The sequence below is a fragment of the Gigantopelta aegis genome, chromosome 2 (genome assembly GCF_016097555.1).
Source record: "Gigantopelta aegis isolate Gae_Host chromosome 2, Gae_host_genome, whole genome shotgun sequence".
In the NCBI taxonomy this organism is placed as follows: domain Eukaryota; kingdom Metazoa; phylum Mollusca; class Gastropoda; order Neomphalida; family Peltospiridae; genus Gigantopelta; species Gigantopelta aegis.
Genome location: NC_054700.1, coordinates 51,067,408 through 51,081,655, shown reverse-complemented (window position 1 = coordinate 51,081,655; position 14,248 = coordinate 51,067,408). Strand labels below are relative to the sequence as shown.

The 14,248-nt window shown below is 37.2% G+C and overlaps 1 protein-coding gene across 2 annotated transcripts in view; it reads left to right on the top strand.

The window, feature by feature from the left end:
- LOC121386806 (solute carrier family 22 member 3-like) overlaps nt 1–10,503 on the top strand; it is a 30,338-nt gene extending 19,835 nt beyond the window's left edge. Inside the window, exons 6-10 of one of the 2 annotated variants that reach the window (XM_041517821.1) lie at nt 603–737; nt 2,444–2,526; nt 6,146–6,266; nt 6,971–7,043; nt 10,173–10,503. In XM_041517821.1, the coding sequence (XP_041373755.1) occupies nt 603–737; nt 2,444–2,526; nt 6,146–6,266; nt 6,971–7,043; nt 10,173–10,373 (613 nt within the window). In that variant the 3' untranslated portion in view covers nt 10,374–10,503. The remainder of the gene's footprint in view (nt 1–602; nt 738–2,443; nt 2,527–6,145; nt 6,267–6,970; nt 7,044–10,172) is intronic. The other variant, XM_041517828.1, reaches the window with a different exon arrangement.
- The last annotated feature ends 3,745 nt before the right edge of the window (nt 10,504–14,248 follow it).

Below are 14,248 nucleotides of genomic sequence, written 5' to 3'. Positions count from 1 at the left end.
TTTTGATCATTTGGGTGACCATCTTAGATGTCTCCACCTGGCGGAGATAGCCGACACTTTTGAGAGGGTCACCCCCGCTACTTTTATTCAGAAGGATTTGAAGATAGAAAAACACCTTCAAACCTTTGTCCCCGTAAATTGGTCACGGAACTGTATTATTTTGCCTTTACTGTAATATGAATGCACAAGAAGGAAGGAAGGAATGTTTTATTTAACGACGCACTCAGCACATTTTATTTACGGTTTAATGGCGTCAGATATATAGTTAAGGACCACACAGATATTGAGAGAGGGAACCCGCTGTCGCCACTTCATGGGCTACTCTTTTCGATTCGCAGCAAGGGATCTTTTATATGTATCATCCCACGGACAGGGTAGTACAAACCGCGGCCTTTGATATACAAGTTGTGTTGCACTGGCTGGAACGAGAAATAGCTCAATGGGCGCTTTACCACTGGGTCACGTCCCGGCCCTGAATGCACAAGAGTCACTGCCAAACAAACGCTCTACTAGTTCAACCATAACATCTTCAGCAATTACTAGTTCTATTCCCACACTTGGCCAAATTCAGGATCCGTTGTTACTCTATACTGTTTGTTCAGGTTCACCAACTCGATGACGTACTATGGGTTGATGCTTCTCTCCACTATACTGGCCGGCGATCCGTATATTAATTTCCTTCTTGGAGGTGTACTGGAAATACCTGCTAATATTTTGCTGTGGTTTCTACTCGCGAAGTAAGTATACCCTATCCTTATGCTCGCAAATATACTCATAATAATGTTGCTTTAGAATAATTCACTTAATTATATGGGCAGCCCGATGCAATCTGATTTTGAGGTAGTTATGGCAGTATTTTAAAGATGGTAGCATCACAGGTGTCGCGTACTGGCTCTTAAGTCATTCTGTATGCTTGAATCACATATTCGGGTGAGTGGTCGATCGCCCTTATGTATTCAGGCTTTTTTAGGTGGGGCAGGAGTTACAGACACATTGAAGACTTGTATATCAAAGGCTGCGGTATATAATGTTCTGTCTGTGGGAAGATATAGATATAAAATAGCCTTTGAAACTTTAATAAAAGTTGATTTAAATAGTATTGAGAGAGAGAGAGAGAGAGAGAGAGAGAGAGAGAGAGAGAGAGAGAGAGAGAGAGAGAGAGAGAGAGAGAGAGAGAGAGAGCCACCACCAGAAAGAAAACAAACAACTACATCCGCTGAAGGTTCAAGTACGACTGTCGTGGCCACATTCTCCGACATTCCCCGGTGGATTTGGTGGAGTAATAATGCTATGGATTTTATATTTTGAAATTTGTAGAAAGGTTGTCAGGATTAGTTGTAACTTCAGGTTAGTAGATCCAGGGATATTAGGTTAAACTCCAAATAAGATTAAAACATAGATTAGGTTAAATCAAAATACATAGCTTCTAATTAAATCCGAATGACAAAACCGTAATACGTGATCAGGTTCGTTTCTCTGCACAAATCAGAGTCGAATGGGCATTTGGCAAATTGGTTGAATCTCTGTCTACTGCCTCGTCTGTAGGAGGACAGCCACTAACGAGAAGATCCTTTACTGGAGATTGCATCCCTCTAAACTACATTCCCTTCCTTTCGGAAAAAGCCACACTACTGGGATAGTGCAACAGTCTTCTCAAACATATAAACAGTCCAGTGGTAAAATCGTTTGTGATCGATCCCCGTCGGTGGGCTCACTGGGCTATTTGTTCCTGTCAGTGCACCACGACTGGCATATCAAAGGTCGTGGTATGTGCTGTCCTGTTTTGGGGATGGTGCACATAAACGATCCCTTGCTACTAATGAAAACATGTAGCGGGTTTCCTCTCTAACACTATATGTCAAAATTACGGCATGTTTGACATGCAGTAGCCGATGGTTAATAAATTAATGTCCTCTTGTGGTGTCGTTAAACAAAAGCAAACATTAACAAACATATAAACAGGCTCTGTTTGAAGCTACAAACTACTGCTTACAATGATCGCAAACTCAGGACAGTCTCTTTAAAGGGACATTCCCGAGTTTGCTACATTGTAAGATGTTTCCGACTAATATTTCCACGATTAAACTTTCATATTAAATATATTTTCTTGTTTAGAATATCAGTGTCTGTATATTCAGTGTGTGTCTTGTCGCCTTAAGATTTGTAAGGAGCCCAAACTGGATTTTGTCTTCAAATCATTTCGTATGTACGAAAAACACATTTGAGGAAATAAAATGAAATTTAACCTAGTACAAATATTAGAATGATCAGAAACACATTTACTATACAGCCACTAATATGTTATCAGAAACATATATTTGACAAGTAATTACAATCGTTAAAACGTCTCTGTTAATCGATAACATCTTAAACATTGCAACAAACTCAGGAATGTCCCTTTAAATATTCTGTCTCAGTATATGATACTATTCTCTTGTTTCAGAATTGGTCGAAAGAAAACGTGCATATTTTTCCATACAGGTGTTGGTTTGTCTCTGCTAATAACTGTCTTAGTTGCCTTGGCAGGTAAGTATTATGCATATCACACCAGTGTCGTCCGCTTCAAAACATAGTCCCAAATTAAAAGGTGTAATTTTCACTCCGTTGGAATGAAAACAATCGTTAAAAAATAATTTTGACACTTTTTGACCATATTTTTTTCTATTAAGAAATATGGTACATGCATACGTTTTATCAAATATACTTATGTAGCTTTATTTTGTAAAAATCAATTAGCATTAGCCAATCGTATGACGACGAAGTGTTACGTCACACTTTACGTTCTAGTAGAATATAGCAGTTTGATATGAGGGCGGTAGAGCGTTCGCATGAGGTGCTTGCGTCGTAGGATCGAACCACCTCAGAGGACCCATTCTCTGGTTGGGTTCTTCCAGTCTCAACCAATGCCCTACGACCAGTGCCCTATATCAAAGGCCATGGTATGTCATCTTCGCATGTCATATGATTTGAGACAGTTCCAACCAGTGCACCAGGTCTGCTATATCAAAGGCCGTGGTATGTGCTGTCCTGTCTATGGGAAGTGCATATACAAGATAGCTTACTATTAATGGAAAAAATGTAACAGGTTTCCTCCAAGACTACGGGCAAAACATTATCAATGTGTGACATTGATAAACCAATGTGCGCTAGTGGTGTCGTTATACAAAACAAACTTTAACATTAACTGTTTGACATTAATTAATTTATTTTGAGCCACATGGGTTTTAAATCAAGGTTATAGACTAACTATTTTAATAATCGAAATACCGTAAATTCTAAGTAGAAGCCTGCCTGGATTAGAGGCCTAGTTTGAGAGCGTCGCGAAAGAACTAGAGACATGTTTCAAATAGACGCCTGTTTTATTGTTGCTTTGTTAATAAATACCATGTTATACTCGTCATTTTCTTTATCAAAAGTACAGGCCTATATTAAAAAAGGAGGATTTTCCATTTCTCTGTAAAGTTTGGAAGACTACATTATAAAAAAAAATCATGGAAAAAACCTGCCATGAATAGATGCTTTATCTCAGGGCGTTGCGAAATAAATAGAAGATTAGTGTTTTATTCAAGGATTTACGGTAGTCACGAACAGGAGATTTTCCTGGCAACCATTGAGAAATTCAATACGGCAGCTATACTATAATTAATTAATTCTCGGCCAGTTTGTAGCTGGTATTACAGTCAGAATTATCAATGGCCTATTTTGAAATACAAGATGGCAAATATTGCCGTTTAGATGTTGCAGCAGTATCATTGAAAAATGACGGAAAGCATTTTGAAATTTATAAAAAATTTTCAAGGTGAAAACAACAGTGTTTTGAGTGCCAGATCTCGCAGGGGTAACCTATGCAGCGACAGTAGGTTTCTTATCAAACTGTTGGCCAAGTTTTAAAATTACCAAAATTGTGATAGTATTGCTAATACACAGATCCTAAGGTAGCAGTACACAGTTAGCTCCCTTGTTCTGGGGAGGAACGTAGCTCTGTGGTACAGCACTCGCCTGATGTGTAATCGATCTGGGATCGATTCCTGTCGGTGGGCCCATTGGGCTATTTCTCGTTCCAGCAAGTGCCCCACAACTGGTGTAACAAAGGCCGTGGTATGTACAATCCTGTCTGTGGGATGGTGCATATAAAAGATCCCTTGCTGCTAATCAAAACGAGTAGCCCATGAAGTGGCGACAGCGGGTTTCCTCTCTCAATATCTGTGTGGCCCTTAACCATATGTCCGACGCCATATAACCGTAAATAAAATGTGTTGAATGCATCGTTAAATAAGGTTAAATGTCCTTCCCTTGTAAAGAGTTCGCTGGTTGTTGTTCCACAGATCCATGCTTGACAGCTAATTATTTGGAATAGGAAGTGAATTATTAAGCTTAGTGATAGCCAAGAACTTATTATTTTTTTAAATATGACAATTGATTTTTTCACCAGCAGTACAAACGGTTTACTTATAATGAGGATTGGGATTCATACACCGGGTTTTCCTTGGGTAATTTTCAAAGAAGCTAATTTTGTGAAGAATTTGAATAGCTGAACCTTTATTCAAATGAGGGTTTTTGTAAGGTTTGATGAATAAAGCTTCCATAAATATATGTGTGATATCCGCCAACTCCCGATTGGGTGTGGTTTGTATGGGTGTAAATATCGTCAACATGCACCCAAAATCATGCAGTTTAGACACATTATGGTTACAGCAACACAAGCATTTAACTAAAACTATTTAAAATGAGTCCTCCTTCAAACTAAACATACCTGTATCTTTATTTGTCATCCATTAAAGGCTTTTGTAGGAGATATCGCTGGCACTATAATTTGTGATATCTCCTGCGATATCTTGATTGGTCAAATTTTAATCACAAGACAATGTTTTGTTACGTCACTGTGTTTGTTTCAGCGCTAAACCTACCATTAGTGACGTCAAGCCACTGCCGTTCTGCTAGTTAACGAGTCTACCGCTGACATTCAACCCACATTACTGACATTGTTTACAACTGAAAAGAAAGAAATTATTTATTTAACGACGCATTCAACACATTTTATTTACGGTTATATGGCGTCAGACATATGGTTAAGAACCACACAGATTTTGAGAGGAAACCCGCTGTCGCCACTGCATGGGCTACTCTTTCCGATTAGCAGCAAGGGATCTTTTATTTGCGCTTCCCACAGGCAGGATAGCACAAACCATGGCCTTTGTTGAACCAGATATGGATCACTGGTCAGTGCAAGTGGTTTACACCTACCCATTGAGCCTTGCGGAGCACTCACTCGGGGTTTGGAGTCGGTATCTGGATTAAAAATCCCATGCCTCGACTGGAATCCGAACCCAGTACCTACCAGCCTGTAGACCGATGGCCTAACCACGACGCCACCGAGGCCGGTTTGTTTACAGCTGTCGCAAATGAAAAGAATGATAATGGATGATAAAAAGAATACCCCCTCGTGTCTTGTGATATCATAATTTATCAGCACTCGTTGATAAAAGTATAAAATACTCGGCAAGCCTCGGTTTCATACTTTTATCAACTCGTGCTGATAAATTATGATATCACAAGGCACTCGGGGAGTATCCTCTATTTGTTAACCATAGGTGGGCATTTAGGATTCCAGGGGTTGCATGCATAATATATCTCAACTGAAGATTCACAAATAACTGTGGTCTTCTACCTAACATCTCTTGATTAAATGTGAACGGCAAAACCGTAATACGTCATCAAGACCATATCTCTGTACAATGCAGAGTCGAATATGCATTTGGGAAAATAATCGTTGAATCTCCATCTACTACCTCGTCTATAGGAGAGCAGCCATTCCCGAGGAGATCCTTTACTGGACATTTCACACCTCAAAACTACTGAACATTCCTTTCCTTTCAGAGAAAAGCCACACCACTGGAATAATCGTTGAATCTCCATCTACTACCTCGTCTATAGGAGAGCAGCCATTCCCGAGGAGATCCTTGACTGGACATTTCACACCTCAAAACTACTGAACATTCCTTTCCTTTCAGAGAAAAGCCACACCACTGGAATAATCGTTGAATCTCCATCTACCACCTCGTCTATAGGAGAGCAGCCATTCCCGAGGAGATCCTTTACTGGATATTTCACACCTCAAAACTACTGAACATTCCTTTCCTTTCAGAGAAAAGCCACACCACTGGAATAATGCAGACAGTCTTCTCATTGGATGGAAGGTTCTTTATTGCTGGCTGTTTTAATGCAGTGTGGATTTACACCCCAGAATTGTTTCCAACTAACATCAGGTAATACAGGCAGACTCCTCCTCCAGGCGACTGGATTTAGCAGTGTGCGTTGGAGCGTCTGTCATACTTTAAAGGGAATGTGCAGAGATTACAGCCATTGTCACATGTCGCTCTCTGATAGAGCGTTTTAGGAAACTAAAATTACGTATTAAATAAATACATTTTCTAGTTTAGAATACCAGTGTCTTTATATTCAATGTATTTGTGGTCAAGCGCTAACGTTTGTTGCTATCATTTGTAAATTTTACTTCGTAATTCTCTATCAGAGACAGGACCCGGGATAGACATGCCTGAAACCTTATTGTATTTGTGGTCAAGCGTTAATGTTTGTTGCCTGAAACCTTAGTGGTATAGGGACATGTTAAACTAGTTCCAATCCCAATTCCAACTCGTAATTCGCTTGTACGGAAGTATTGGAAGTTAAAATCCGGTTAGGGCTACTAAATACATAAGGACAACTGGAACCTTGTTTATATAGACATTGATATTCTAGACAAGAAAATAAATGTATTTAATGTGTAATTTTCATCATCAAAATGGCTCTATTAGCCGGTCTACTATTCAAAACGAAAACTAGAATATTGAGTGACACAGCAAGCTAATAAATCGTTTAGCCTTTATTTGTGAAACCAAACTGAATTTCATGAACGTAATGTATATTTGTTTCGTTCAAACGTTTGCAATTGGTCAACAATTTGTTGCAGGAATTTTGGTGTTGGCATTGCATCTAGTGCAGGACAAATTGGAGCGATGGCCTCGCCATTTTTCAGTTCACTGGTAGGTGAAAATTATTCTCCTTGTTTTATATTGCCGCCTTCGATGGTCTAGTGATTAAGCTGTTGGGCTGGTAGGTACTGGGTTCGCATCCCGGTACTGGCGTCAACCCAAAGCGAATTTAACGACTCAGTGGGTAGGTGCAAGCCACTACAGCGACCTCTCTCTCTCTCTCTCTCTCTCTCTCTCTCTCTCTCTCTCTCTCTCTCTCTCTCTCTCTCTCTCTCTCTCTCTCTCTCTCTCATCACTAAGCGACTGTCCTGAATAGACAGCCCAGATAAATGAGGTAAGTGCCCAGGACAGCGTGCTTGAACTTTAATTGTATATAAGCACGAAAATAAGTATAAATACAATTTTACTATTACTTAGTTTGTTTCATAAGATACGTATTTAGGCAGTACAGTACTACTTTTTTTATTATTGAATTGGCTATTTGGGCTCAAGTGGTTATTTGGATACTAACACTATTATATCTGCCTTCACTATTTTTATAAGCTCAAGTGGCTGTTTTGATGCTATATCTATTATATCTGCCTTCACTTTTTGCATAGGCTCAAGTGGCTAATTCGATACTAAATCATCGTGTTCGAAACCTCATTGGTATATGAACACATTAAACTAGTACTCAGGACCCACGATTCTAAATTTATTATATCTGCTTTCCCTATTTTTATAGGTTCAAGTGGCTATTTGGATACATTTTACAGGCTCAAGTGGCTATTAGGATACTAAATCTGTTATATCTGATTGTACTATTTTTATAGGTTCAAGTGGCTATTTGGATACTAAATCTGTTATATCTGATTGTACTATTTTTATAGGTTCAAGTGGCTATTAGGATACTAAATCTGTTATATCTGATTGTACTATTTTTATAGGTTGAAGTGGCTATTAGGATACTAAATCTGTTATATCTGCTTTCCCTATTTTTATAGGTTCAAGTGGCTATTTGGATACTAAATCTGTTATATCTGCTTTCCCTATTTTTATAGGTTGAAGTGGCTATTAGGATACTAAATCTGTTATATCTGCTTTCCCTATTTTTATAGGTTCAAGTGGCTATTTGGATACTAAATCTGTTATATCTGATTGTACTATTTTTATAGGTTCAAGTGGCTATTTGGATACTAAATCTGTTATATCTGATTGTACTATTTTTATAGGTTCAAGTGGCTATTTGGATACTAAATCTGTTATATCTGATTGTACTATTTTTATAGGTTTAAGTGGCTATTAGGATACTAAATCTGTTATATCTGATTGTACTATTTTTATAGGTTAAAGTGGCTATTAGGATACTAAATCTGTTATATCTGCTTTCCCTATTTTTATAGGTTCAAGTGGCTATTTGGATACTAAATCTGTTATATCTGATTGTACTATTTTTATAGGTTCAAGTGGCTATTTGGATACTAAATCTGTTATATCTGATTGTACTATTTTTATAGGTTCAAGTGGCTATTAGGATACTAAATCTGTTACATCTGATTGTACTATTTTTATAGGTTCAAGTGGCTATTAGGATACTAAATCTGTTACATCTGATTGTACTATTTTTTATATGTGATTGTACTATTTTTATAGGTTCAAGTGGCTATTAGGATACTAAATCTGTTACATCTGATTGTACTATTTTTATAGGTTCAAGTGGCTATTTGGATACTAAATCTGTTATATCTGCTTTCCCTATTTTTATAGGTTGAAGTGGCTATTTGGATACTAAATCAGTTATATGTGATTGTACTATTTTTATAGGTTCAAGTGGCTATTTGGATACTAAATCTGTTATATCTGATTGTACTATTTTTATAGGTTGAAGTGGCTATTAGGATACTAAATCTGTTATATCTGATTGTACTATTTTTATAGGTTCAAGTGGCTATTTGGATACTAAATCTGTTATATCTGATTGTACTATTTTTTATAGGTTCAAGTGGCTATTTGGATACTAAATCTGTTATATCTGCTTTCCCTATTTTTATAGGTTCAAGTGGCTATTTGGATACTAAATCTGTTATATCTGCTTTCCCTATTTTTATAGGTTCAAGTGGCTATTAGGATACTAAATCTGTTATATCTGATTGTACTATTTTTATAGGTTGAAGTGGCTATTAGGATACTAAATCTGTTATATCTGATTGTACTATTTTTATAGGTTCAAGTGGCTATTAGGATACTAAATCTGTTATATCTGATTGTACTATTTTTATAGGTTCAAGTGGCTATTTGGATACTAAATCTGTTATATCTGCTTTCCCTATTTTTATAGGTTGAAGTGGCTATTAGGCTAATAGTTGATGGCTATTAGGATACTAAATCTGTTATATCTGCTTTCCCTATTTTTATAGGTTGAAGTGGCTATTTTATAGGTTGAAGTGGCTATTAGGATACTAAATCTGTTATATCTGCTTTCCCTATTTTTATAGGTTGAAGTGGCTATTAGGATACTAAATCTGTTATATCTGATTGTACTATTTTTATAGGTTGAAGTGGCTATTTGGATACTAAATCTGTTATATCTGCTTTCCCTATTTTTATAGGTTCAAGTGGCTATTTGGATACTAAATCTGTTATATCTGATTGTAGTATTTTTATAGGCTCAACTGCTCAAGTGGTTATTTTGATACTACATGTAAATCTATTATATCTGCTTGCATTATTTTTACAGGCTCAAGTAGCTATTCGGATACTTTTTATAGGCTCAAGTGGCTATTAGGATACTAAATCTATTATTCCTGCACTATTTTTATAGGCTCAAGTGGCTATTTGGATACATTTTACAGGCTCAAGTGGCTATTTGGATACTAAATCTATTATTCCTGCACTATTTGTATAGGCTCAAGTGGCTATTTGGATACATTTTACAGGCTCAAGTGGCTATTTGGATACTAAATCTATTATTCCTGCACTATTTTTATAGGCTCAAGTGGCTATTTGGATACGTTTTACAGGCTCAAGTGGCTATTTGGATACTAAATCTATTATTCCTGCACTATTTTTATAGGCTCAACTGCTCAAGCGGTTATTTGGATATTACATGTAAATCTATTATATCTGCTTGCACTATTTTTTACAGGCTCAAGTGACTATTTGAATATTAATCTATTATATCTGCCTGCACTATTATTATAGGCTCAAGTGGCTATTTGGGCACCAAGCGCCATCTTCTCAGCAGCGTGTTTGTTGGTCTCATTCCTCGTGATATTTTTACCGGAAACTACCGGACGAAAACTTCCGCAGACGATCAGCGAAGTGGTAAGATGGCGTAAACAGGATATACTCGACAAAACGAAAGGAACAACAATTGATGACATTCAGTTTGAGAAAATATAGAATCTCAAGAATGCACAGATGCGGTGAAATTAAACAGTAGAGTTGTGGTGTGGAGCTTGTTTCTGTAATGTGGTTGAGGTGTATCTTAATTCCAAATATTTAATTTTAACAATAAATCATAGCACAACAACTTTATTGTAGTCCTTTATTTACGTATAAGAGAACGAACCTGTATTCAAACATACAGAGATTTTTCTAAAATAGAATTAAGTCAACTTCGTGCATTTCAGATGATGAATTATATTTAAAACCTGTCGGGGTTTTGGTTTGTTTTCATGCAAATGTAAAGAAAACAAGGATTGAATAGGAATTAAACGTAACATTTGCAAAGACCTTAGGGTCTAAACAACTGAACAGAACCATAGTTTTCATACATGGACACACATAGGTCAAAATAACTAGCGGGCAGTAAAACAAAAAAGGGTCAAGAATAGTAGAGGAGGATGTTTTTAGCTAGTCCAAAAACGTAGGCCGACTTTTATACAAAAAAAGGACATATTTTTCATATTTTTGTCCCACCTCCTCTAAAGACAACAGTGCCTTTTTAATACCGAAAAGAAAACACAATTTCCCGTCTTGTTCCTATAGCATGTTCAGTAGGGCAAACTATAGCTAGACTGGTTATTTGCGCCTAATGTGCGATGATAGAAGACGAGATGGAGTAAACACAATTTCCCGTCTTGTTCCTGTAGCATGTTCAGTAGGGCAAATGATAGCTAGACTGGTTATTTGCACCTAATGTGCGATGATAGAACACGAGATGGAGAAAACAAAATAGAAGAGTGACACTGAGAAGGAATTGAAACAGGAAAATAAAGAAGACAAAACAGAAGGGAGAAAGAAAAAAGAAAGAAAGAAAGAAAATTAAAATAGAAGGGAAGGAAGGAAACGACGCACTCAACACATTTTATTTACGGTTAAATGGCGTCAGACATATGGTTACGGACCACATAGATATAAAGAGAGGAAACCCGCTGTCGCCACTTCATGGGCTACACTTTTTCGATTAGCAGCAAGGGATATTTTATATGCACCATCCCACATACATGGTAGTACATACCACGGCCTTTGTTAAACCAGTTGTGGAGCACTGGCTGGAACGATAAATAGCCCAATGGGCCATCGACGGGGATCGATCCTAAACCGACCGCGCATCAAGCGAGCGCTTCTTTTACCACTGGGCTACGTCCTGCTTCCTAAAATAGAAGGAAGACAAAGAAAGAGAATAAATAAAAGGAAAAGAAATCGAAATCGAAAAAGTACACAGACAAAAGAGAAGGGAAAATAGAACAACGAAATAGAGAAAACAAGAGAAAGATTGAAAAACGGAAAGGACATAGAAAACAAAGAGAATATAGAAACAAAGAGTAGAGACAAAGAGAGGGAGAAAACAGTAGAGAGAAAAAAAAGAGAATAAAAAAACAAAGAGTAGAGACAAAAAGAGGGAGAAAACAGTAGAGAGAAAGGAAAGAGAATAAAGAAACAAAGAGTAGAGACAAAAAGAGGGAGAAAACAGTAGAGAGAAAGGAAAGAGAATAAAGAAACAAAGAGTAGAGACAAAAAGAGGGAGAAAACAGTAGAGAGAAAGGAAAGAGAATAAAGAAACAAAGTAGAGACAAAGAGGGAGAAAACAGTAGAGAGAAAGGAAAGAGAAATAGAAACAAAGAGTAGAGACAAAGAGAGGGAGAAAACAGTAGAGAGAAAGGAAAGAGAAATAGAAACAAAGAGTAGAGACAAATAGAGGGAGAAAACAGTAGAGAGAAAGGAAAGAGAATAAAGAAACAAAGAGTAGAGACAAAGAGAGGGAGAAAACAGTAGAGAGAAAGGAAAGAGAAATAGAAACAAAGAGTAGAGACAAAGAGAGGGAGAAAACAGTAGAGAGAAAGGAAAGATAAATAGAAACAAAGAGTAGAGACAAAAAGAGGGAGAAAACAGTAGAGAGAAAAAAAAGAGAATAAAGAAACAAAGAGTAGAGACAAAGAGAGGGAGAAAACAGTAGAGAGAAAGGAAAGAGAAATAGAAACAAAGAGTAGAGACAAAAAGAGGGAGAAAACAGTAGAGAGAAAGGAAAGAGAATAAAGAAACAAAGAGTAGAGAAAAAGAGAGGGAGAAAACAGTAGAGAGAAAGGAAAGAGATATAGAAACAAAGAGTAGAGACAAAGAGAGGGAGAAAACAGTAGAGAGAAAGGAAAGAGAAATAGAAACAAAGAGTAGAGACAAAAAGAGGGAGAAAACAGTAGAGAGAAAGGAAAGAGAAATAGAAACAAAGAGTAGAGACAAAGAGAGGGAGAAAACAGTAGAGAAAGGAAACAGAAATAGAAACAAAGAGTAGAGACAAAAAGAGGGAGAAAAAAGTAGAGAGAAAGGAAAGAGAAATAGAAACAAAGAGTAGAGACAAAAAGAGGGAGAAAACAGTAGAGAGAAAGGAAAGAGAATATAGAAACAAAGAGTAGAGACAAAGAGAGGGAGAAAACAGTAGAGAGAAAGGAAAAAGAATATAGAAACAAAGAGTAGAGACAAAGAGAGGGAGAAAAGACAGAGATTAATGAAAATAAGACAGAGAAACTAGAAGGAAGGAAGAAGGAAATGTTTTATTTAACGACGCACTCAACATATTTTATTTACGGTTATATGGTGTCAGACATATGGTCAAGGACCACACAGATATTGAGAGAGGAAACCCGCTGTCTCTTCATGGGCTACATGGGCTACACTTTTCCAATGTTATTTTAGAGGACCGTCAAAATTGACGACAATAAACTTGTTTTCATTAACCTGCCTCGGTGATGTCGTGGTTAAGGATGGTAGAGAATATCAATGTTCCCATTCATTATATTTCAACTTATTTTCGTACTTATAGCCAACTAAGGTTCAAGAACGCTGTCCCGGGCACACACCTCAGCTATCTGGACTGTCTGTCTGGGTTAGTGGTTAGTGAGAAAAAGGAGGGTGTAGTGGTCTTACCCATTGAGTCGTTAAAACTCGCTCTGGGTGGGAGCTGGTACCAGGCTGCGAACCCAGTACCTACCAGCCTTATGTCCGATGGCTTAACCACGACGCCATTGAGGCCGGTTTAATGTTTCTAAACAAATTTTTGTCTGTGTCACGGGGATTCTATAATTCCCGTAACTGAATAAAACACGATTATCAAAATATCTCTCCTAACTGTATATCTATTAGATCTCTCTGTAACAGGCGGTTAAACCCTAGTATGGCTCGTCTCTAGGTATGATCAGAGATACGATCTTATATAAAGTATATATTAATATAGCACGTTAGTTCTCTAGAAACACAACAAAAACACAATACACTTTGGAATCTGTATTAATCTACGCTGACAAATGTACAGCCGTAGTAGTTAATTAATAACAGCAATAATAACAACCCAGAACTGATCACTTAATTAGTTAATCTCTAGGTGTCTAGTTACACAATATGCGAATCACTTCACCGTTACACCACACCCACACGTGTGATAATTGAGAAACGCTTCCAGGAGAAGTTAATTAATAAAGGAATTACAACACCATTCCTAACTGGTTAATTTTTAATTAACCCTTACTTCTCGTTCAGTAACGTGTGATAATTTAGGAACGCTTCCAGGGGAACTTAATTAATAAAGGAATTACAGCTCTATTCCTAACGGGTTAATTTTTAATTAACCCTTAACTACTCTGTCAGTAATCTTGCAACACAGAATTAATACTGGTACCGATCACAATAAAGACAATAACCTACAGTGTACCTAGGTCGTCTAGGATGACTGGCTAAGCTTTATATTACCAAATACTCGTATAATGTTAGAACAAAAAGTCTACGATTTACTTCGTCAGATGACCGAAGACACTGTCTAAAGAATATTGGTATAATACAGT